General features: G+C 37.1%; 1 protein-coding gene and 2 long non-coding RNA genes across 6 annotated transcripts; all 3 read right to left on the bottom strand.

Moving 5' to 3' along the window:
- Window positions 1-3,259: 3,259 nt before the first annotated feature.
- On the bottom strand, window positions 3,260-6,096 carry LOC109858046. Its single transcript, XR_002250565.1, has 5 exons — window positions 5,749-6,096; window positions 5,362-5,639; window positions 4,380-5,232; window positions 4,045-4,229; window positions 3,260-3,927 (listed from the first exon to the last, which is right to left on the bottom strand). It is a non-coding gene; the product is annotated as an uncharacterized LOC109858046 (long non-coding RNA).
- A 4,260-nt stretch (window positions 6,097-10,356) lies between these two features.
- Window positions 10,357-12,780, bottom strand: LOC109858048. Its single transcript, XR_002250566.1, has 4 exons — window positions 12,452-12,780; window positions 12,014-12,326; window positions 10,797-11,916; window positions 10,357-10,688 (listed from the first exon to the last, which is right to left on the bottom strand). It is a non-coding gene; the product is annotated as an uncharacterized LOC109858048 (long non-coding RNA).
- A 3,061-nt stretch (window positions 12,781-15,841) lies between these two features.
- LOC109858047 lies at window positions 15,842-18,513 on the bottom strand. 4 transcript variants are annotated; one of them, XM_020434922.1, is made up of 4 exons: window positions 18,174-18,513; window positions 17,897-18,087; window positions 16,161-17,289; window positions 15,842-15,986 (listed from the first exon to the last, which is right to left on the bottom strand). In XM_020434922.1, exon 3 carries the CDS (start codon window positions 17,136-17,138, stop codon window positions 16,173-16,175), a length of 966 nt encoding a protein of 321 aa, XP_020290511.1. In that variant the 5' UTR covers window positions 17,139-17,289; window positions 17,897-18,087; window positions 18,174-18,513; the 3' UTR covers window positions 15,842-15,986; window positions 16,161-16,172. The 4 variants fall into 4 exon arrangements, with proteins under 4 accessions (XP_020290511.1, XP_020290510.1, XP_020290512.1 ...); XM_020434921.1 differs by having other exon boundaries at window positions 18,197-18,513; XM_020434923.1 differs by having other exon boundaries at window positions 18,291-18,513.
- Window positions 18,514-26,600: the final 8,087 nt, after the last annotated feature.

Genomic DNA, 26,600 nt, shown 5'->3' with positions numbered 1-26,600 from the left:
AGAAAAGCGAAGGAAGGACGTACAAAAGGGGAAGTAGGAACAAGAGAGAGAGAGAGAGAGACGGAGAGAGATACGTCGCGACGTGGCATGAAGGAGCCAATTAGTAGGAATGCACCGAGTCACCCTTGTCGCGCGGGGCCCGTGTTTTGCATTCGGCACGCGGAGCGCGCATTGTGCATCTCTCCGGCATAGTGCGCCGTCTCATCCGACAAATTTTCCCGTGAATAGCTTCCGTCTGAGTAAATAGCGAAACGCCAAGTAACGCGCGAGATAGAGAAAGAGAGGGAGAGAGAGAGAGAGAGAAAGAAGGAGAGAGAGAGAAAGCCTCGACGATGAGGGATTCGCATGCGCGTTGTTTCGCTAAAAGCCTGTTTGGACGAAACGATTTTAGAGAAAAGCGCGCGTATACACAAGTGCACAATGGCTCCTTTTTTTTTTTTCCTATTTCCTGTCATACGTACAATGCCGCTATTTCGCCTAACAGATTTGTTTATTGCACGGAATATCGCGTCGCGAGTTTCCAATCTCTTCTCTCGCTCTTTTAAATTCTACAAAAAAAAAAAAAAAATTTAATTCTCGCACAATGTCCTAATTTTTGATTAAAGAGCGGCAAATGGAGTTTACGATCTGGCAAAAGTGTGTTCGCGATATATGTAGACTGCGCGAAATGGCGAAGTGGCGCTTGCAGCGTTAATGCTCGTTTAAATCGAGATTTGAAACCGGTACGTATAATATTTCAGCGAGTTCGCGTTTCACCGCCTGCCAACGCGCGCGAATTTATATGACGTCAGCAATTGAGCTCCGCGAAATATTCTACGCCGATGTTAATTTGCGAATTTGATACCAATATATGCGATATATTGATATTTGAAGCATATGTTATTGTGATTATATTAATAATGTAATAATATAGTTGCAAAAATAGAAGACCCGATGTGCGTGCTCCAAGTGTTCAAAAGAGAAAACACATTGTTCTCTTTTTTTTTTTTTTTTTTTATAACAACGTATACTTGAAAAGTTTGAAGTACACGTTTGAAATGTACATTTCGTACTTTGGCTATAAGTTGCGGGAGAAGAGCTTTTAACTGTCTACTCGCTCTTGTGTCGTATTGTGTGCTTCACATATGCATATATACATATATATATATATATACATACACGCTTCAAATAAATCTGTCTTTCCGAGGAGTCTTACCGCGCGAAGTTTACGAAGTAGTTCCGCGTGGGTGGAATATCTAAATTTTAAATTTCCCGAAAAAATTCGAGTGGACTTCGTTCTCTCCGAAATCCCGTGCCCCGTTTTCTTCTTCAAAGAATCGTTCAAGAATTAATATCGACAATGTTTCCGTTCGTCGTCAATTTGTTTTTTCCGAGATTCGGAGAGGCGCTTTCGCGATCGAGACGATCTCGTTATTTGCTTTAAAGTCGATCGTCTCGAACGAGTTTACGGCCGCGCGAACATCTTCCGTTTTCTCCCGATCCCCTTTAGCCTTAGAATGAAGTCGCATCTAATCCCGTTATTCGCTTCACGGAATTCCACCTCATATCTCGCACGCTTACTTCTCCTCGTACGTCTTTCTCGGCTTCGCCGCGCTCCGAGTTTCTTGCATCTCGCCGACCGACTACTTTCGGACAAAACGTCGCAATATCGTCGCAATCTTCCGCCTTTGTCGCGCCTCCCCCGTCGATCGATAAATCGAGCGAGCAACGAACTTCTCGTTATCTTCGCCGTAATGAGAATCCACAGCAATTATAATCCCGACGTTCTTAATTTACTAGACCCCGTCCGAGCGCTTTCAACGTCCGGCGCAATCAGCGTTAGAGCAGCGACGATTTTGCTTCCTCTCTCTCTCTCTCTCCTTCTTTCTCTTCTTCCTCTACCACCATATTCCATTTCTTTTTCTAATCTGTCTTGCAAAAGCGATTTTATATTTATCGATGAACGCATGTTCTCAAAGGGCCAACGTCACATAAAGTTTGCAAATACGGGAGGATATAATTAACTCGATGCAAGTTTTCACAGGGATGTGAGATTGCGATATGTGAGCAATAGACATGGATGCGAGCGGAAGAGAGATATAAATTCAAAATTAGATGCTGCAGAAAGAGAAAAGTTTAACAAATGACAAGTAAACAAACATGTAGATAAATTTGATAAGTTAAGTGTGTCGGAGACGAGAGCTACCTCCTTTAATCATGGCGTTGAGAATTATATCAGTTTCTAGTGTGTCGAGCACGAATAGCCCGCCGTACTAAATATTCCTTGACTTAATCTCGTCGAAGACTCAGCACTTGAAAATATTTCTCAAGAGAGATTCCGGACACTTTATATATTCATCTTACGTCAGACATAGTGTCACCGTTTTCTCTCTCTCTCTCTCTCTCTCTCTCTCTCTCTCTCTCTCTCTCTCCCGCGAGCGCGCGCTTGCGCACAATTCTAAAAATAAAGAAAACGCTCCACTCCTAGGAGAAAACTGTTGACGTCCGCAGAAAAAGCCTTTGCGCGGGTAATGGCAAGACGTACGCGATCAAGTCAGAACCCGGAGGATTCGAGTTTCTCGCATGGATGATTCGCGCGACGTTCTCCGACGGATATTTGCATCGAAATCGTCTCTCGCCCTTACACGAGTTCGTTTTTCGCGCTACTCCGAACAATAATAATGTGATTCTTCGTACAACATCGTTCACTTTTGAAATTACGAGAAATTGAAAAACAAAAAATTAATCGCGCGTGCGGTAGAAACAAAATTTCCGCCCTAAATACTCGATACTTATTATAATCGTAAATTTGTTAGACAATATTTTTTTCCAGAGAGTTACATGATCTTATTTTCAATTAGGTATTTGATAAAAACATTATTACTTTATGAAATCTAGATTGTTTGTACAATCATTTGTAAAATCATTACTAGATTGTATACACATTATATCTCATAAAATAGATTCTTCGTTTGTGATTAAAAAACAAAAGTAATTATCTCGAACTTATTAATATCAGTAAAACGTTCTTATAAATTTCACAAAGTTACATCGATCAAAGCTACGTTTCTAATTGAAAAATTTTTCCGCCCTTTTGCAATTTTACAAAAAAGTACATAAACTATAAGTGTAACCTCAATAAAAAAAAATATATATCTAATATTTCTATCTCATGAAATAGAAAGAATGTGAAGTATTACATTATTCATATGTATCGATATCACATTGTGTATATTGAATTAGGTGACAAGTAATATTACAGAACATGAAATAAGTCATCATCAATTAAAAAGTTATTTATTAAGCGTGAAAAACATGCAGCGTGATAATCAGCATCATTAACACCTGTTACTCTTCTACTTTGATCAAAACCAATCAATTAAGCTTACTTAACTCTTAACTTATGTATCCGCAGTTTTTACCAAGTCATTTCGTATGCGCAAAGTGGACACAAGGACATAAGTTACATTTAAATCTATGTTACGTACATTTAAATCTATGTTAACTAGTGCACTGTATGAAGAATGTTTGATCTAACTGTAATAAGTTGTGTAATGGTAAAACCCAAGATTTTTTAACGAACAAAGCGTTATACATAAAAGTATACATATACAAATATCTATAACAAAAACCGTTTGTCCTGTTAAGATAGTAAAGAATTGATAAATATCACACTGACAGTAGTATAGAATACAAAATTCTTTTTAGAAAAAATATTATTGGAATACGGTTCTATACGATTTTCATTTGCGAACATACGCGTCCAAAAGCGCATTTTTGGAAGACGGATCCAGAGCGGGTGTGACGATTGCCATGACGTTGCTTGTCTTCCCTAAGACAAGCTAACACATCATCACTATCAAGCAATATGACGAATTGGACTGAGTTAATAGAAGACTGAGTTAAGATTCGATTCGGTGAGATAAGAGACAAAACTTGCGGTGATTCCTATATGTAAAAAAATACAAACTGTCAATAAACTATTTGTGTTAACTGTTACTTAACTGTTACTTAGTGTTTATGTTTTGCTAAAAAAGAACACATATATTTAAAAAAAAATGATACCTTGAATTTCACTCGTTTTCCTTTACTTGTTTTCCTTCACTTGCTACACACTTTTTCCATATTTGTGGTAATAAGCAAATTCCATAATAATCAGACATCGATGAAAGGTCGTTTATTGAATGAATTCGTTCATCGATCCATTTTTTGACTTCCTCGAAATTTTGAAACTGTTCGTCTTTAATGGTCTGCAGTTGTGGGAATAAGTAACGCTCTGATGAAGCAATATCAAAAGATTTCGCGGGATAGGGTAAGACTTCCCATCCAAAATCCAATGTTTGTTCTTTCACGGACTTAAGGACAGTTAGGTGGACAAAATATGTGTGAAAAAAAATTACCTTACGTCTGTCGTTCGCTATTTGCGGTCGTTTACTGGTCAATCCTTCTTTTAATTTATTTAATTGTTGTGAATAGCGGCCGATAACAACTTCATGTGATCGTAGCACTTCGTAATATATAACATCTTTATTATCCCACCAAATACAGAGCTTAATTTTGTTTTCCTTGTTTGTATTTGCTTTTGTTTGATTAGAAGTATCGTAAGATATCGACATTTCACAACCAGTCACAACGTGATCCAGAAAGTGCTTTTGCTTATTGTGTTTTGAAAGCAGTGAAATGCAAGTGTTGCAACGAATTTGACTAGTCAAGTCCATGCGTTTTTTTAAATTTTGAAGTTTTTTCATAGTTTGTAAATGTTGCGAAATAGTGCGTCGCGCAACAATTTTCAATTTTCTAGCCAGTTTCTTTTGCAATACGTTTTTTTGGATTTTCATCTAAAAGTTTCTGCAAGTCTTCATTCTTAAACTTCTTTTTCCCATTTACGCGTACGAGATCTAAGTCAAAATTGCCAATTTTGAATTGACGAAAGGACTTTGCGCATACAGGATGACTTTGGTAAAAACTGCGGACATTTAGTCGCAAGAGTTAAGTAAGCTTCACTGGTTTCTTTTGATCAGAGAAGAAAAGCAACAGGTGCTGATAATGTCGATTGTCACGCTGCATGTTTTTCACGCTTAATAAATAACTTTTTAATTGACAATTAGTTGTGTAATTTTGCAACTTATGAACTGCGGTTGAATTCTACTACCGTAGAATGCAGAAGTGCTACAGATATGACACACAACAAATGACGAATAATAAAATTGAATTTTAATTATATTCTCCAGTAACGTCATCCTCAGTGTTAAACTGTAAACATAAGCGCAATACTTAGTAAGTTCTCAGAACGCTAAAAAATACTTAATTTTTATAACTAATTTCACAAAACAAATAATTCTAATTACACAATTTCTGCGGTGACGATTACAATATACGTACCTGAAATCTTGTAGGTATTTATGAAAAAATTTAGTTATCACGTATCATAATCATAGTTCATTTAATGATCGGTGTCTTTCTTATTCTTATCCTACAATTATTTTCTATCGTATCCTTTGTCGTCCTTTACTTTCTTGTTGATAAGTTTCAAGTGATCACGAAAAATACATATTTATTATGTGTTACTCTCTTTCAACCTTTCCGAGTTTTTATCGCACTTTGTTCGATTCGTATTTTTTATTCGAAAAATCTACAGTAGCTCTGAATCTCTTCGGAATCTACGTAAATATAAAATATACTTTTAAAGATACTTTTTTTTTACTATATTGTATTTTACATATATGTATATAAACCTTTTATGCACTTGTCATAGTATAATCCACTTACTTTTATTTCTTCAAAATAGTTTTACAATATTTGCTTGCGAGAAAGCTGCAAACTCACTTCACTACACGTGATTGATCTGTGATCGTCCCGCACGTAAATGATACGAACAGCACACTGATTATTAACAGAAACTCAAAGTCGTAGAGCGTTTTGTATCGAAAGGTGAAAAAATTTGTATGTAGCGAAATCTTCGAAGTCTAAAATGTATTGTCTAACTTGTTGCTTTTCATGTTCTACTCGTTAGAGAGAGTCACGATATAGAAAATTATTATAAAGTTATTATATCTTCAGAGGCACCACAACCGTTCACTTCGGATCGCTACATACGACTGCCTGACTGCGATCAAAATAAGGTTCTTCGAACTTGGCTGTTGATCACGTATAGACCGTGTATCACTGTTACCTTGCGTGACAATCACAGATCAATCACGTTACTCTTTATTATTTGTATCGTGTGTGTGTGTGTGTGTGTGTGTGTGTATTTCGTTTCGTGTTCTATTTGTTAGTATGTAGTTTTATTCACTTTTAATTTTTACTTTTTAATTTTTACTTTTACTTTTTTCTACTCTCATTCTTCTAATGTTTTTTTAGTTAGAATTTTCTTTTGATATTTTTGCTATTTTTGATATTTCTTTTATTTAGTTTGATGAGTTGCGCTTTAGAAGACGTAGTCCAGAACGTCTAGAAAAAAAACTAAATCATTCAATCAATCAATTAATTTATCAATCTCTCTCTGTCTTTTTCTTTATTTCTTTCACTTTCTTTCCTCTCATTTTGCTTTTGAAATTGTGTATCACCGTCACTTTCAATTATATAAAACAGTAAATGTATGTTTTCTGTTATTAAATTATCCGAGTTTTATACGTAATTGTATTCCAAAAAATAGCAAATTTTACAAAAGAGCGTCAATTGTTCGTAAGATATAATATGGAAATTTTGATAATTACAAAATTGGTCCTTTCCGATTTCAATGACCTTAAAATATGTTAAAGACGTCATTCTGAAATAACTTAATAATAATTTCCCAATACATGTTGCCGCCGCTCGGTTCTAGTTTTCGAGTTATACATAAAAGAAGTTTCATAAATAAATTTTTGTTTTCCACCACTGTGTTGATTTAAAAAGTAAATTAATTGTTAAAAAGTAAATATTTTGTTTGTATGACATGTGTAGACAGGAAGGGCTTTATTCTTCCTCCTGCATTCTTCCCCGAAAAAACTTAAGGGTACGATGCATAAGAGTCAGTCTACAATGAAGGTAGTAAGGCTGTAGGAGTAGAGAGTAAACTATTTTTCGATGAAGTAACAACGGGAATAACGAAATGGACAATTTCCGTTCCAAACTACCTTCTGTCTTACTTTTCAGCCAATGAAAAACGCGTGTTAAAAAACGCGAAATATAATTACTTGTATAGACACAAATAAAATAACTCCAAGAACCTTACTTCTATACTGCCTACTTCCATTGTACTTCCTTAATGTATGTACGGTAATATATCGTAGTTATATATTAAAGAGTGAGTTCAATTATGTTTTTCGGGGCAGAAAGAGAGGCGAAGTCCTCAGCTGGTTACACGCTTACAACATTATATTGCCGAATTTTTGTTCGAAAAATTACTTACTGTAATGGAAGAAGGAGCTTCTCCTTACTCGCTGCACCCCCTCCCCGTCTACTATACATGTACCATAATGTTGTGAGGCAACCAAAATATTTACCTCATAAATCGACACCGTGTTGGAAAACCAAGGATTGATTTATGAAACTTCTTTTGTGTATAATTCGACGAAAACTAGAGCCAAGCCGCGGTAATATGTATAAGGAAAAATTGTTCGGAATGACGTTTCCTTATAACAACATATTTCACGATCATTGTAATCGGTGAGGAGAACCACTTTGTATATAAGTACCAAAATATTTTGCGCGACCACGAAATCTACATTCATCAAATAACTTTTTTCGTACAGTTTCAAATTATTGTTCACTCGAAGAGTTTCGTTTTTCATCGTTCACGGTTATGTCCTGCAATAATGACAACTTCGCCTAAGCTCCGAGCGACCTCCGAGAAGACATCAGTCAGTTTCACCCCGTATCTCTTCACTTGTTGATATCAACGCGGCGACGTGTACGATAATCTACGGATCAAAACTCACCTGTACTCTGCTCGAACAAAAGAAGAGAGCAAAAGTTATCTCAGGAACGTAGAATAAAATTCTCGTTTATGAAAAGCGACAGAGCGAGAAGACAGAGAAAGAAGTGACAAGAAGCGCTATACACAAACGGACGAGTAATTCTCGATGTAAAAAATTGTCTGGTTAAAATCCGTTCAAGAATTTATTTCCGGCGTCGCGGCGCACTTTCCTCAATAACCAACGACTCATGCCTTAGTCATCGCAATTTGCCTCCACAAAAATTAGCCGCGTGAAATATTATCGCGATTTTACGAGAAAGAGAGAAAGAAAAAAAGAATGATTTTCATAATGATACGTCTTCTTTGTTTAAATAGCGCGATACTACTTCACGAGAGGAGCAAATGCCCCAGTCTGGAGTCTTATTATTCTCAGAACGAATAGGAAGGGGAGGGATGTGCAGTATACTTCTGCCACGCGATACACGATACGCGATACACGACGTGATACCCGTCTTTCACAGTAGACGTGCCTATCTGTGTCGAGCTCGTGCTCGAGATGTTGTGACTGTGATCACCTTGTGGGAGAAGAATTAATTCGGGATTACACCCGAATTAAAATTTTTGAAGATCTGAATTAGTTCGCCAATCAACCGATAAACTCGGTTGAAGAGTACCTACCCGAAAACAATCCTTAGGTGGTGAGCGGATTCGACGAACTCGGGACCTCCGGGTTCGCAGCTCTTGCACTCAGGCCGCGAGATCGCTGGGCCCCGGTCTTTCATAATAAATACGTACTACATTGTCATAACTAACGCGCTTTTGGCGCAAGCTACACGTTCTTGCAGCTGTAACGTGTTGTAATTTAAACTACTTGCGCAATCGTGAATGTAATTTGTTACAACAATTAATAGAAATTTACGATTTGTCTTAAAGTGAGGACATGACTAATTAGCATAAGAATGACTACTTAGCGAAGAATGTATTCAGAGGCAAATATATCTTTTTTTCCGAACCTTTAATTGACTTATTCACAAAAAGCATTAAAAAAATAATTTTCCTTAATATACACTTACTTGAGCTATAATACTAATTAATACTAACTGAAGCAATAAAAACAAAATTGTTGTAGAAATAGTTGCGCTTTTTAATAAGTGATGTTCGGCAAAAAAATATCAGTACAAATCGTATAAACTATTCGTGACTCTACAAGAAGAACAAAATTTTGCAATATGGCTACTTTAAATAATCAAAAAATTCACTTGTTTACTCACGCCAAACTATGGACATAGAAAACCTTATGAAAATAACATCAGTTAAAGCATCGGTCAGAAAAAATTCTTTTGTTCAAATAATACTCAAGAAATAAATTAAAAATCCGAGAACAATATAAATACAAAAAAAGAAAAGTATACTAATTAAGAGATAATCTCTGCTAGTTGTACAGTTTACAATACATAATCGAAAACAGATTTTCCCGTACTTTACTTAATAAATATATATTTATTTTATTGTAGCAGATATATATTTACTCGTACGTCTGTTAGTTGATATTTTTTCCAAAGAATTACACCATCTTTTATTTTAAAATAAATTATTTAATATCACCATCATTTTTTAATGAAATTTAAATTGTTTGTACAATGTCTGTTCTATTACATCTTATCATATCTACATATAATAAATTCTTCGTTTGTGCTTAAAAACAAAGGTATTTCTTTGAAAATTATTACTATCAGTAAAAACCTTTTAATTGTAAGAAGTTATGTAGACTGAAGCTACATTTCAAATTAAAGTATTTCCGCTCTTTTGCAGTTTTGTACTGTATAATATATAAAAAATACAAGTTGGTACAATAAAAGCATTATACACGTATCTAATGTTCCTATCTCATGAGATAGAAATAACTTGAAGTATTACATTATTTATACAAATATCAATATCACATTGGTTACGTGTATTTATTTGACACGTAATATTATTATACAACATGAAATACGTCACGTTGTGTACAATAAAAATCGATGTTGACTAGTGCACTGTATGGAGAATGTTTGAACTATCTGTAGTAAGTTATGTAATGGTAGAAAACAAGATTCAACGAACAAAATCATAAATATAAGTATACAGGGTGTCTCATGAAGACCGTATCACCGCTCGTAGGCAGATAGAAGGAATTATTCTGAGTCGAAAAGTCCTGAACCATTTTTTTCTATTATTTATAATAAAGAAGTAATTATTGAATAAATCAAGCCAATCACAGCGCCGACCTTTAGTCGGGCGCATGTCAGTGAGCCGCGCGGAGCGCTCATGTACACCAGGCGCGTAGTTCACTGACGTGTGTTCGGCTAAAGGTCGGCGCTGTGATTGGCTTGATTTATTCAATAATTACTTCTTTATTATATGTAATAAAAAAAATGGTTCAGGACTTTTTGACTCAGAATAACTCCTACCTGTCTACGAGCGGTGACACGGTCTTCATGAGACACCCCGTACATATAAAAATATACTTATACTAAAAAAATCGTCCTTTTAAAATAGTAAAACGTCGATAAATACCACAATGAGAATAATATAGAATCGTTTAAAAAACAAAATTATTTAGAATAATTTTCGGTTCTATGCGATTTTCACTTGCACACATTCGTACTTGAAAGCACTATTTCGACAGACGGATCCAAAGCAGCCGCGACAATTGCTTTGGCGTTGTTTGTCCTCGCTAAGAATTATCATCACTATCAAGCATTATAGCAAATTGAACTGAGTTACTAGATATTCGATTCGATGAGATAAGAGACAAAACTTGCGGTGATTCCTATATATAACAAAATACAAACTGTCAATAAACTATTTATGTCAGGTTTTATCTTCACTTTTGCGTACAAATTTTTTTCTACAAAACACATGTATTAAAAATTACTACCTTGTATTTTAATCAAACTGTATTCCCTTTTTTGCTACATATTCTTTCCACTTGTTTAGTAATAAGCTAAATCCATCAGTAAACAAAACTGGGTGTAGTAAATCAATCAATCTTACGATCCAATTTTTTGCTTCTTCGAAACTTTTAAATTGTTTGTTTTTAAAAGCGTCTGCCAGATGTGGGAAAACGTAATCAAATGGAGTAATGTCAAGAATGGATGTAGGATAGGCTAAAACTTCCCATCCAAATTCCAATATCTGTTCTTTTACGGATCTAAGGATATTTGTTCGGACAAACATTTCATGCAACAGAATCACCTTACGTCTTTTGTTTGCTATTTGCGGTCGATTCCAGTTTAACGCTTCCTTTACCATAATTAATTGTCGTGAATATTGATCGATAACACTTTCATGTGATTGTAGCATTTCGTAATATATAACACCTTTAGTATCCCACCAAATATAGAGCTTCATTTTTTTTCCTCATTTGCATTTGCTTCTGTTTGATTAGAAGTATCGTAAGATATCGACATTTCAGCACCAGTCACAACGTAATCCAGAAAGTGCTTTTGTTTATTGTGTCTTGAAAGCAGTGAAATGTAAGTGTTGCAACGAATTTGACTAGCCAAGTCCATGCGTTTTTTTAAATTTTGGGATTTTTTCATAGTTTTTAAACGTTTCCAAATAGTGTTTCGCGTAACATTCAATTTTCTAGCCAGTTTTCTGTGCGATATTTTTGGATTTTTATCTAACAGTTTCTGCAAGTCTTCATCTTTTAACTTTTTGTTTGTATTAAATTCAAAATTGCCAAGTTTGAATCTGCGAAACCACGAGTTGAATGTCCTGGCGCATGGTGCAGAATCAGGATAAACTTTACTAATAATTTTGTAAGCGTCACAGGGTCGTTTGTTTTGATCAAAGTGGAAAAGTGCTATTTGGTGACAATGTCGTAAATCACGCTGCATGTTCTTCACGCGTAATAAATTACTTTCTAACCGATGATTAGATGTATAATTACGCAACTGGTACAATGCAAAAATGCTACAGATGTGACAAACAACAAATGATGAATAACACAAATGAATTTTAATTACATTAGTATCGTCATCCTCAGTGTTAAACTGTAAACATAAGTGCAAAACTTGATAAGTTCTCAAAACGCTAAAAAATACCTTATGTTTGTGTCACTAATTTCAATTAAAAAATACTTTTGCTTACATACTGTCCGATGTGACGAATACAAATATGTGACTTGCAATTTAGATCTATGACAGTTTAGGATACACTTTAGGTACCACGTATCATACTCATCGCTCATTTACTGATCGATTCCTTTTTTCTTCTTATCCTATAATTGTTTTTTTTATCGTATCCTTTGACGTCTTTCACTTTTTTGTTGATAATGTTCGAGTGTTTATAACAAATATATATATTTTGTGTTACTCTCTATCTCTTGACCTTTCCGATTTTTTATTGTTCACTTGTAGTTTTTATTTGAAATCTATAATGTCAGTTTTAACCTCGTCGGAATCTACGTAAATATAAAAGACTATTCGATATTACATATTAATACTATTATCTAATATTGTACTTTAGAAATATATAAAAGTTTTATGCACTTGTTATAATATTTAGGATATAGTATAAGCAACTTACTTTTATTTCTTCAAAGAAATTTTACAATATTTGCTTCCGAGAAAGCAAACTCACTTCACTACACGTGATTGACACATATAAACTGACATGATCTGTGATCGTCACGCACGTAAATAATGACGAGCAGTATACACAGATTATTAACAGAAACTCAAAGTCGTAGATCGTTTTGTATCAAAAGGCGGAAAAATTTATATGTAGCAACATCTTCGAAGAAGACACTTTTTAAAGTATTGTCTAACTCGTTGTTTTTCGTGTATTACTTGTTAGAGCGATGCACGATATAGATAATTCTCAGTTCTATCTTCAAGCACCATACAACCGTTCACTTCGGATTGTTACATTCGACTGCCCGACTACAGAATTCAGAATAAGGCTTTTCGAACTTGGCTGTTGATCATCTATTAGCCGTCATTCCTATCCTGCGTGATAATCACAGATCAATCACGTTGCTCTTTATTATTTATATTCTGTATCTGTAATCGGTTATTTTTTAAATTTTAATTATGTAGTTTCTTTTTTCTTTTAAATTTAAGTTTCTTTGCATTGCCGCCATTTTCTTGGACGACTGCGCATCCTCGGAGTGGTTCACCTTATTTCTTACACCATGTATAGGACGTCATTGGCACCTTGCGTGATAGTCACAAAGCAGTCACGCAGTACTTTTTATTATTTATATTTTGTAATTGTATTCAGTTTGAATTTTCATAATGTAATTTCTTTTCATTTCGTATTTTCAGTTTCTTTTACTCATTTTTCTACTATTTTTGTGAGTTATCATGTTTCGTTTAATGTTTTTTTATTGGTGGTAGTTTGGTGAAGTGATCTTTAGGGAACTTGCTTCAGAACGCATAAAAAATAACACTAAATCAATCAGTAACTTTGCTCTCTTTCTCTTTGTCTCTCTCTCTCTCTCTCTCTCTCTCTCTCTCTCTCTCTCTCTCTCTCTTTCTCTCTTTTCCTCTCCTTTCATTATTTTACTAACAAAATTGGTTATCATCATCATGAATTTCAATGATATAAAAAAGAAAATACGTATATATTGTTTCTTGTTATGTTTCTGTCAAATTATCCGAGTTTAATACACAATTTTATTTCCAAATATATAACTGAAAATTTACGGAATAGTGTCAATCGTCCGTATAATTATAATACACAAAGTATTTGCGTAGCCACGAAGTTTAAATGCCTCGAATACTTTTTTTGCCCAGTTTTACGTTATTGTTCACTCGAATTTGCATTCTTCATCGTCCAAACTCATTTCTAAGAAAAATATCGACTGTAACGTAACTCCGGACAATCTTAGAAGACATCACGCTATCAACAGTTTTTCATCCCCGTATCTTTACCTGGTGATATCATCGCGGCGACATAACGTAACCGAGAATATATAACCGAGAATCGAAACTCACGTAATATAATTCGCGTGAACAAAAGAAGATAGCGAACGTTCAGATAAGCGAAGTAAGACTCTCGTGTGTATAAACTAAACCGACAAAGCTAGAAGAGGAAAAATGAATAGGTAACAAATACAGATAGAAGTTGAGGATTAAATATCGATATAAAAGCCCAATTAACACAACTTGACTATATTCACTGCGACAGCAAATATGTGACTAGTACTACGTTCTGCCGGCCTTATTTACAGCTGGTTAGCTGCAAATGTTATTTTTAACTGCAAAAGCATTGGGACAGCTATTTTAGCTACATTAATAAGCATAATGTTGTTATGACAGTAATACTAGAAACTAAAAGACAGCCACAACTTTTTTAGCTATATTAATAGCTATAAAATCGCTGACAGTAACAAAAGCTAACATTCAACCACAGCTATTTTTGTTATAGAAGAAATTCCAGGTTCGACTTCTGACCGAAGTGTTGTTTTGCTATATAATTCAAGTAAATAAAAACGGAAAACGAAGATTTCTCATAAATATAAAGCAAATCTGGCATCCTATCACTACCAAATAAATAATTTTAATACAACTTTATGTGTATACGGTGCACCAAACCAATATATATATATTTATTTATTTATTTCATTGTGCAGGTTATTCTTAATCATAAGTCTTCTAGGAGATATTTTTTTCCAAACAATTCCAATATATCATTTTAAAATACGGTATTTATTAATACAATAATAATAGTAAAACTATTATTTTACGAAATGTACATTGTTTGTACAATACATGTTACATTTCAATGTCTGTACAAATATGTCTGTAATATATTTCTTCGTTTATGCTCAACAACAAAGTATTTATCTCAAAATCATTAACATCGGTAAAAAGTTCTTAGCTTTAAAAAAATATATCGATCAAAGCTACATTTCAAATCAAAATATTCTTGCGCTTCTTTGTAAATTTGTACAGTAAAGTATAAAATATATGTATGTGTATACAGCTGGTACAATAAAAACATTATTTATGTAATATTTCTAAGTTATAAAATAGAAAGAACATAAAGTATTACATCAGTTATCCAAATATCGATATCACATTATTTATGGTGAATTAGTTGACGCGTAATATTCTTATGGAACATGAATTCAGAGTTACATTACGTACATTTAAATCTATGTTGACTAATGCAGTGTATGGAGAATATATGAATCAACGAATATATGATAAACCAATAAACTGTATTAAGTTGTGTGTTGGTGAAAACCAAACTTTTAACGAACAAAGCCATAAATAAAAGTATACATACACTGAGAAAAAAAAGTTGTTGAAGTAACAAAATAGTATTTGATTCAACTATATGCAGCGGTCACGGGCTGTCAATAAAATATTGATTAATGTAAGAAGATATCATGTTTCAATAGATATAATAATTAGGTTATACCGAAAGACAATTTAATTGTTTTAACAAAATTATAATTTGCTTAAATACAGGTAACTTTGAATGTACAACACAACAGGACAACACAATATTTTGTCTGCTTATAAAAATAAGCAGTTTGATTAGATGAAATACTTAGTACAAAGAAATTCAGATTATATTCAATTAAAGTAAATGAGAATTGCCCAATTCATTTTTTTTAACAGTATCTTTTATTTGAAATTATCACAACTTATGTTCGACAAAACAATTCATGGTTTGGTGAATTAAATATGGTCATTACCACTATTGTGTTAATTCAACTTATACGAATTTGTTATCTTTATTACCATATGCTTGAATTAAAAAACCAAGTATTTCAGATAACAAACTGAAACTCAACTAAACGCATTTAGTTGAGTTAATAGTATTTTTTTCTCAGTGTATACAAATATATATAACAAAAACAGTTTGCTCTGCTTGTTTAGATATAGTAAAGAGGCGATAAATATCACACTGACAGTAGTATAGAATACAAAATCCTTTTTAGAAAAAAAAATTAGTGGAATACGGTTCTATATGATTTTCACTTATACACATACGTGTCTAAAAGCGCAATTTCGAAAGACGGTTTCAGAGCGAGTGAAACGATTGCCATGGCGTTGCCTGTCCTCGCTAAGAATCATCATCGTTATCAGCAGTGTGGCGAATTGGACTGAATCATTAGAGAAGATTTGATTTGGTGAGATAAAGAACGAAACTTGCGGTGATTCTTATGTATAACAAAATACAAACTGTCGATAAAACTAATATAAACTTAGTATATCAGGTTTTACTTTCACTTTTGTATGAATTGTGTCTACAAAAAACATGTATTAAAAATTAATACCTTGTATTTCAATCACATCTGTATTCCTTCAAGTGCTAAACATTCTTTCCAATTTTTTACTAATGAGTTAAATCCATTAATAAACCACGACGGGCTTAGTGAATCAAGTGATCTTATAATCCAATTTTCGAATTCTTCGATATTTTGACATTGTTTGCTTTTAAAAACGTTCACCAGGTGTGGGAAGACGTAATAAGATGGAGTAATGCCAAGACAGGACGTAGGATAGGGTAAGACTTCCCATCCAAACTCCAATATCTGTTTTTTCATGGATTTAAGGATATCTTTTTGGACAAAAAATTCAAGCAACAGAATCACTTTACGTTTTTTCCCTATTTGCATTCGTTTCCATTTCAACGCTTCCTTTACCATAATTAATTGTCGTGAATATTCGTCGATAACACTTTCATGTGATCGTAGCATTTTGCAATATATAACCTCTTTATTATCCCACCAAATAAAGAGCTTAAGTTCATTTTCCTTACTTCTTTTTGTTTTTGTTTGATCATGAGTATTGTAAGGTATTGACAGTATACTTCCAGTCACGAAGTGATCCACAAAGTGCTTCTGCGTATTGTGACGTGTAAGCAATGAAAAGCAGGTGTTGGAATGAATCTGACTAGCCAAGCCAAGCGGGTTTCTTTGAGTTCGATGTTTTCCTATGTTTTCTCGTCGGTGCCGAATAGTTTCCTCATCAACATTGAATACCATAGCAACTTCTTTGTTCGTTACATGTGGATTTTCATCTAAACATTTCTTCAAATCTTCATCTTTAAACGGCTTTGAATAACCATGAAATGTAAATTGTAAACCAAAAGGGTCAGTTTTGAATTGGCTATAGCATTGCTCGCATATCGCGTAGCTTGGTACAGAACCAGGATACATTTTTTTAATAATTTCGTAAGCCTCCGTGACTGGTTTGTTTTGATCAAAAAAGAATAGTAATAGCTGTCGCCAATGTCGGTAATCACGCATCATGTTTTTTTCGCGTAATAAATAACTTTCTAGTCGATGATTTGTTGTATAATTTCGCAACTGGTAGAATGCAGAAATGCAGATGACATACAACAAATGATGAATAACAAAATTGAATTTCAATTACATCAGTAACGTCATCCTTAGTGGTAAACTGTAAACATAAGCGCAACACTTAATAAGTTCTCAGAACGCTAAAAAAACACTTAATGTTTTTCACTAATTGCATTAAAAAATATAATAAACGTATAGATGGCTCACGAGAGCCGTTCGCTGGATGTTGTGCGGAAATATATGTACGTGTTCACGTGTAAATCTTACACGTGAGTTTTTGAATTAAAATTTCAATACTTAAATTCATATAGGATGCTATACTTGCATCTCATATATGAGAGACTCCGTATACCCCCTAACTAATTTTAAAATATTGCGAAAAAAACTCCTTGGCCAGGAGTTGAACCTGGTAAAAAATCACGTGTAAGATTTACACGTGAAATATGCGTGTGTATATATATATACACACGCATATTTCCGCACAACATCCAGCGAACGGCTTTCATGTGACCATCTATACATTTATTAGTTTATAAACTTTAAAGCCTAAGAAATATTCTTTAAAAAACAAAATAAATTCTGATTACACACTTTCCGCGGTGGCGAACAAATATGTGATATTATTGTGAGATCTGTGATAATACAATTTAGTTAACACGTATTATAGTCATCGCTCAATTAATGATCGTTTTCTTTTTTATTCTTACCCTGTAACTGTTTTCTATCGTATCCTTTGTTGTCTTTCAATTTCTTGGTAATAATGTGTAAGTGGTCATAAAAAATATATATTTTTTGTGTTATTTTCTCTCTCAACCTTTTTGATTTTTTTGTTATTTGTTCACTTTGTAGTTTAACTTAGTACGAAAGTTCTATAATGTCAGTCCAAACCGCTCGGAATCTACGTATAAAATATTATTATTTAATATATATTAATATTAGTATTAAATATATTGTATTTTACAAATATATAAGAATTTTATGAACATGTAGGATGTAATATAAGTCACTTGTATTTCTTCTTAAATGTTCTATAATTGTTTCCGATAAAGCTGCAAACTCAAATTAATAAATACACGTGATTGATCTGTGATCGTCACGCACACGTAAATGATTGACGAACAGCACACAGATTAGTAACAGAAACACAAATTCGTAGAGCGTTTTATATCGAAAAACGAGACAAATTTGTATGTAGCGAAATCTTCGAAATGTACTGTGTAACTCGTCTTTTTTCATGTATTACTTATTTTCGTGTATTACTATTAGAAAGATTCACGATGTAGAGAATTCAAAGTTATTCTATCTTCAGATATCACACCGTTCACGATCGCTACATACGACTGCCGGACAGGGATGCCAGATTCCGGCCGCTTGGTAGCATGCGGTAGCATGGAGGGGATAGGACATCTTCATGCCGTGTCAGTGATGCCAGATCGCGCCGGACAACATCGAGAGTATCGAAGCGGGGTATCCCCACCGCCTCGATGCTCTCGTACGCATACAAGTGAGAACCGCACACGGACGCTGTTTTCGCTTGTATGCGTACGAGAGCATCGAAGACGGTGAGGGTACCCTGCTTCGTTACTCTCGATGTTGTCCGGCGCGATCTGGCATCACTGACACGGCATGAAGATGTCCTATCCCCTCCATGCTACCGCATGCTACCAAGCGGCCGGAATCTGGCATCCCTACTGCCGGACTATGTTCAAAATAAGACTCTTCGAATTTGGCTGTTGATCATCTATAGACCGAACATTGGTACCTTGCGTGATAGTCACGCATCAGTCACGTTAACCTTTAGTATTTATATTCTGTAATTGTATTCGGTTTCGTTTTCGAATTTTCATAATGTAGTTTCTTTTTAATTCTTATTTGTAATTTCTTATACTCATTTTTCTACTGTTTTTTTAAGTTATCATGTTTTGTTTAATATTGTTTTATTGGTGATAGTTTGGTGAGGTGAGCTTTAGGGAACTTGCTTCAGAGAGCATAAAAAAAGGCTAAATCAATCAGTCACTCTCCTGTCTCTCTTTCTCTCCTTTCCTTTTATTAATTTGCTGACGGAATTGTTCATTATCATGAATGTCGATAATTTAAAAGAGTAAATACATATATATTTTTTCTGTCAACTCATCCGAATTTAATATGTAATTGCATTCATAGAAATACAACTGTAAATTATACGGAAGTAGTATCAATCATTCGTAAGATGTAATACACAATTTATTTGCGTAGCCAAGGAGTCTAAATTCATCAAAAAATTTTTTTTGCTTAGTTTTACAGGTCACTCAAATCTGCATTCTTCATTGTCTCCACACTCATTTCTAAAAAGAATATCAACTGCGACGTTACTCCGAACGATCTTAGAAGGCATCACGCTATCAACAGTTTTTCATTCCCGTATCTTTACTTGGTGATATCGGTGCGTTGACGTAACGTAACCGATAATCTATCGATCGAAAATCGTTTGTACTATAATCCGCGCGAACAAAAGAAGATAGCAATCGTTCAGGTAAGCAGGATAAAACTTTCAGTTATAAACGGAAAGTGATAGTGCGAGAAGAAAAAGAATGAAGAGAGAGAGAGAGAGAGAGAGAGATAAAAAACACATAGGTAGAAGTCGCGGAGTAAATCTCGATATAGAAGGTTGTCCAGTCGACATCGGAAAACCAATTTCTGGCGTTGCGGTGTACTTTTCTCAACAGCCGGCGACTCACTTGCTCATCGCGATTTGCCTTCGAAAAAAAATGACTGCCGCGTGAAATAGTATCGCAATTTTAATGTGCTATTACACGGCGCGTGGTTTGACGCAGTCTGTGCAAGCTTCACGCCGCTCGTACAGGCTTGTCGATTCGTTCTTTATCAAGCTCTGAATGTTCTCACGACGCGTTAATTCGCGAACTTCAAGCCACACGGCGCGCCGCTTGTAGGCTGTATCTTGAAAGCTTCAAGATACAGCCGAAAAATAGGACCGCATGCTTTACGAGCTTCTCGGTCAAGTCGAGAGATGTGCACAGAGAATCCCGTGACGCGAAGCGTCGATTTCTTCCTTTCCAATGCCAAGTCTGTTAAACTACGAACGTGGTGAAAGCAGCGACAGACGTGTGTCGTTCAAACTGTGCTGCGTCTGGAAAGTAGCAGACGCGCCCAGCGGCACAACCGAGAGAGTCTCTTCTCGCCACGAAAGTATCCCACGGGATACCGTCGGCATTACGTGAGAGAGCTTGACGTAATGTCGTTTCAACTCTCGCTTCTTCTCCATTCCCGCGCGTGTCGCGCTCTTGCACCGTACCGTTTCTCGCGTGAAATTTTTTGCATTCGCCGGAATTGTTGCGAGGGTGAAGCAGCGTGCGCGCGCGCGCAGCTCGCCTGGTAATGGACTTTTTCGCGCGACGAAGTCTTCCTCCTCATCCGTGCACTTTAGTTTTTTTTTTTTATACCGAACCGCACGGGTAAGGAGAAGAAGACTCCGAGACGGACTCATTAAAAACGTTGTACCGCGATAATCACTCGCGCGCTAAGCGCGCGCGCGCATGGATGATGACCCTCGTGTACACATTACTTCGTCGTCGTTAACGAGCCATAATCGGACACGGTTCGTATTTTTCGAAAATACGTTCGCGCGAGGAAAACGCGAGAGAGTAGAAAAATATTTCCTATCTCGCGATCTTTTCTCATATTTTATTCGTATAATATCAAATAATATATCTCTATGTATTTTGCGACGCGAAATGTGGAAATAGAGATTTATCTTTGGCTCTCTCTCTCTCTCTCTCTCTCTCCCTCTGGTATTCTCAACGCGTAAATTAGTTTGTCGAAACCATTGCGGCAGTAAATCTGCACATACAGTGCCGGCTCAATTATGCAAGGAAGCATCTGTCTCACGGTGCATCATACATGAATTCAAATGGTCCTAACAATTTTGCATATTTTGCATAAGTAACACGGAAGATCACTCGCGTAATAATTGAACCACAAAATTCACAAACGTATCAAAGTTACTCTGCCGTCTTTAATTTATTTATAATTTATTGTGATATTTTTGTTTTAAATTAAGCTTAAGAACAGCAACTTGTAAGCTGTCGCCTCGCTCTTTAAATCGCCTTCGTTAAGATTCCTTCCATTTAAATTGCGTCTTTATACTCCTTCGAGAGCTAACATGTATTTTCCTTGAAATTTTGTATATTTTGTAATTGATGTTCAAAAACAAACATAATTAATGTATATCTTATATAAAGTTATTGTGTAGATTCAGAACTAATGTATTGTTATACCGGTCCTCTAAGAGTTTAATAAAATTGTTATTATTGGTATTGTTGTTATTATTATTGTTGTTGTTGTGTTGTTGTTATTATTATTATCATTAAGTATTAATCCGTGGTAAAAAAATTAATACGTGTCGAAACGCATATTCGAATCGACAACGAACTAAAATCCACTGATCCGTAAGACACGCGTCAGTAAAAAAAAAATCACCCGCTAAAAATTTTTCATCGTAATATGCGATATATAAGGACAGAATAAAGATTTATCGCTGAAGACAATGTCATGAGCGCGCAGAATTTCGTCCCGACGTGTAAAGAGGATCGAAAGTGGAATGCAGGCTGCATTATACCGACGAACGTGTAAAACACGTGTACACAGAGAGACGTCGCGTTAGGCGAGGAGGATCATTAATATCACGTCGGAACAGCTCAGGAGTGAAGAAGAGAGAGAGAGAGAGAGAGAGAGATAGGAAGAAAGAGAGAGAGAGAGAGAGAAAGGAAGGAAAACTGGCCGAGATTGTGTGTGTCCTGGGGTCGCTGCTTCTTTTCCGAGGTGAAGTTTTCCCCCGATACCGATACGCGAAGTAACGCCGAGAGTTTCGCGCGCGATTCATCCCCTCTTCATTTTTCTTCATTCGGTCCTACCGATCCATTCCCGTTCACGATGCCACGAAAAACGAGACTGTCCACCTTCAGCCTTCCTTCCCGGAGCACAAGTCTCTCTCGTTACCCTATAAATCCTCTAATTCGTAACCGCACACCATCACGTACGTGTGTGTGTGTGTGTGTGTGTGTGTATGTGTGTATGTGTGCGCGCGCAGCCCTGCGCTTTCCTATTCCGCGGTCAAATTCCATCAAACGCGGAAGCCTTTAAACCTAACGATCTCCAATTCTTCCGCATAAGCCCGGCAGCTGTTACGTCGCATCCACAAAAGACGGATGGAATAATGATCGCGCGCGCGCGATGCACACACCGTGAATCAATTCTCGAGAAGCGTGATACGTTAATAAAAGAGTTGCTTGATTTATGACACGGTTTCTCTCTCACGCGCAAATAATATGCTAATAAGGCCACAACGTCGTATCCGCTTTCATATCATCGAGAGCCAAACTCTCCATTAACCCTCGCTTCGTGAAATCTCAAACACAAGAGATGATTATCGGAAATAAACTTCAGCCGGTAGAAAACTGATCGATACACACGCTTTTCTCACATCTAGTTATTCCGATGTTGCGAACCAACTACAGCGTGTGTGTGTGTTATAAATCTCGAACACGCAAATTTTTACACTCTCTCTCTTTGCTTTTTAAGACGCATTTCGTCGTCTGATGTAAAAAAAAAAAAAAAAAACCATTTGCACCGGTCGCTCTCCGAGCCGATCGCGAGACTTTACAGTCCGCATAATAACGGCTCGGTTTTTCTATTGTTCATCAACCACGATGGAACAATGTTACGCGCATGTCAATGAACCCTCAGATCCGTTGTGCGCTGTACGTAACGTACGTACGTATAGGTACAATGTACGTGCACACGGCAGTTTTCCAACAAAGCCGATTAGTAACGGAGACGCGCACGGCTTAATCTTCTTCGTTCGCGAACGCATCTAGAAAGAGTATCCGGCTCTCTCGATGTAACTCTGTGTACAATAAAGCTAAACAAAATGCATAAACCGAATCAATATTTAAAAAAATCCCGAAGGTTATATATAATTAAAATTCAAATAAATTGTGAAACATCTGTTCCGATTTAAGAAATATACTTCCTGTAAAATAATAGTTTTCTGATCTTACATCGCGCTTTGCAAGTCAAAGAATATCGTCGTGAAATTCGTTTCAAGATCGTCAAGACTCACAAGTATTGGTTTTTTGTTCAGTCGCTCCCCTTCCAGCGTGCGAAAATTCCATTTGAAAATTGCCGTCGGAATAGACAAGGACGTGAAAAGATGGCGTCCCGTGCGCCTGCGCGAGAGTAGTTAGAAAATTCTTTCGCAAGTATGCGACGACCATCTCCCTCCCTCTTCTCTCTGTTTCCTGTGAGCACATCAGGCTCGCGAGAACGGAAGAAGCGAAGATCGAGCTGGGCGCGGCATTGGCTCCCGAACGCAGCGGGAATCGCCGCGCGACTTCGACGCGCGCGAGCAAGAGATTCGAAATCGCGCCCCCTCGTCCTCCTCTACGTCGGTCAAATCGTTTTCTTCTCTCTTTTCCTTCGCGCCGGCCAATTACCCGGAACAGTGCGGAGTAATTAAACGAAACGCATTCCGGATGCTGCAGATTTCCCGGCTGAAAACTTGGCGGATTACGCTCGCAAAGAATTCGCAGCATCCTGAATCTTGGGTTTCCGTCGTTCTTTCCCTCTCTCCCTCTCTCTCTCTCTCTCTCTTTCTCTCTCACAAAACAATTCGAAAAAAGGTGGAGTGGAAAAAAAGGAATATCCTCAGGAGAAGGACAATTCGTAATTACGTTCCCGCGTAATATTCCGCTTTAAATTAGTTGAATGTTCCGCACCTTCTTGAGAGCGCGCTACAATTGTAAAAGGACCGTAAAAAATTTATATGTAATTCTAGTATTATTATACATTATTCTCTCTTTTTGCTTAAAGTAACGTCCTCCTCTGGTTGAAGCTGCTGCTTCAAGCGTAATCTGCGCCAAAAGAATTTCAGCGCGGCCGGAAGTACTTATACATCGTTATATTCTCAAAGTAGATTTCGGGGGGATCACATCTACCCCGACTTTTTTCCGCGAGAAAAAACTTTGAATTCGTCGAGAGACGCTCGGCTGTGTAAATAGATCTTAACGCCGGAGTCCACTGTCCCGGAATGATACATTTTTATGAGCAGCGGTGAGGAAGAGACCACACACCGCAGTGCGGAGAGGTGGATAAAGAGAGATATGATTAATCATTCTCTCCGTAGTAGAGACACTCGAGGTACCCGAAAGCGGCGCGGAACCGGGCAAACGCCGTGAGAACGTCCTGGGCTAATTTGGTTTTTCTTGTCCCGCGTGCAGATGTTTTGCACGGCGTGAAATTCGCGCGACCCCCCCCCCCACTCCCTCCTCCGGCTCGCTCATCCACTTCGCTAATTACAATCATCGTCATTGTCGCGAACTACATAAGTTCTTCCGAAGCCGGACGAAAAGTTCCAACGCGCGTAAGAAACGCGGAGCTCCACTCACCAAGCTCGGCGATACCCATTATTATTATTATTATTATTATAATTATTATCGTGACTCTTGATTATTATAATTTACGAGCGCTCTGCTCGCGATTAATTAGCGCGTAATGTTGTTGAGAGACTCACGCGAGTTTCGCTATCGATTCTTTATAACGTTAAAAACCAAAAAAAAAAAAAACAATTTAACATTAAATAAATTTTAACACGCGATTTCCGATAAACGCGACACGCGCGTCGCATTTTTTGTCGCGATATATATGTATATATATCGCGCGTACACTCTCAATACGCGGCGCATCCAACAACGCGGGAGAGAGTGTGCTGAGGTTTTTTTGAAAACACATCGGTGCGCGATATCGCGCGATGTGATATCGTATTAGAGAGTATTCCCGTATAAATAGCCGTCTACTTTATTCAGCCGCGCGAAGGCAAGGCGCGGCTGCGACGGAAGGAAGCCGGTGGATTGAACCTGAATGTAAAGCTCCTCCTCGCGCGCTGTACGCCGCCGCCGCTCTTCGCTGGCAAACGGAAAACCCGCGAGTAATCTCATTCGACCCATTTCCCCGTGTGTAACAGGCAAACGGAGCCAGACTTTTCCGGAGAGAAAGACTTCTCGAGACGGGGTGTAAGTACGCGAGCGCGCGCGAAATTCGGTAGAGGCAAGTTCTGTGTGCGAGCTTTTACCTCTTCTCTCTCTCTCTCTCTCTCTCTCTCTCTCTCTCTCTCTCTCTGCGCTGTTTTTTTTTCTTTTTTCTTTTCTTTTTCTCTTTCACTGCTTTCGGAGTGTGTTCTTAATTCTCGCGAATGAGTCGCTCGGCGAAAAACCGCGGAGCAAAATTAGAGAGAGAGCCCGCGCCTCTCTCTCTCTCTCTCTTTCTCTCTCGGAACGGTGTTGTTATCGTGCGTGCACACATACGACAACGTTCGCGTGTACCGCTGCTAATTATTAATGCTTTGCCTCCGCGCGCGCGCGTGTGTGTACGTGTGTACATATGAGTGAGTGCGGAACGCTCGTCGAGAGGTGCTCACGACTGGTTAAAGCGAGTTCGGGCGAGCGAATTAGTTTCGGTAGGATTAATCGCACCGGCGGTTAGGCGAACCGCGATATTCACTCTTCTGCGCACTCTGAGCGTCTCGAAACGAGCGCCAAATCTCCAGAGAAAGTGTGTGTGTGTGTGTGTGTGTGTGGTGTGTGTGTGTGAGAGAGAGAGAGAAAGAAAGAAAGAGACTCGTGTAGGATTTTAAGATATTTCAAACGGAGCGGTATGTTGGGACTTTGGGTGAGAAAAAAGGTGGTACCGACTCTCTTCAGCGGCTATGAATGGAAGACTCGGTGCCAAAGGACTGCCAAACCGTGCGACCCGAAAGTTTGTCTACGGTAGATTTGCGAGGACGTGACTTGTGGTGTGCTCCGAAAGACGGCGCGTTTGAAAATCCGAACATCGAACGCCCTTCTTCCGTCGGTTTGAAAACAAATCTCCCACTCGAGTGTATAACATACGCAAATAACGCGCTTCACGAAGAGAACGGGAGAATTGCGGCGAACAACGAGGGAGGAAACAACAATACGCAACGAACTTAACGCAAGCGAGTATGTAATTAAATCCTTCACGCGGAAGAAACGCAACGCGCGACAGGATTTCTAGGAACGAGCGCGATATATGTACACACATAAGTGGCAGATACATCGCGAGCAAATTTTCCTGATAAAAAAAAAAAAAAAAAAAAAAAAAAAAAAAAAAAAAAAAAAACCGCGCCCAGGTCCTTGTCGAATTTTTGTTACTGGAGACACGAGTGACATTCCACGGTGACAGCATCGGTTATCGATGTCGATTCTGTCGCTGTGCTCTATTGATCCATTGCCTCAATCCAACTAGCTCTCTCTCTCTCTCTCTCTCTCCATCCATCCATCCATCCATCTATAACCATCTATCCATGCCGCCCGTCCATCCGCCGGCCCATCCACGCGT

This window comes from Pseudomyrmex gracilis, unplaced genomic scaffold (genome assembly GCF_002006095.1).
Source record: "Pseudomyrmex gracilis isolate BER0280 unplaced genomic scaffold, ASM200609v1 scaffold_183, whole genome shotgun sequence".
Lineage (NCBI taxonomy): Eukaryota > Metazoa > Arthropoda > Insecta > Hymenoptera > Formicidae > Pseudomyrmex > Pseudomyrmex gracilis.
This window is presented reverse-complemented; position numbering and strand designations above follow the sequence as displayed.

What these genes read in the sequence shown, in the direction of transcription:
- LOC109858047 (XM_020434922.1), bottom strand. Translation starts at nt 17,138, where the DNA reads ATGATGCGTGATTACCGACATTGGCGACAGCTATTACTATTCTTTTTT.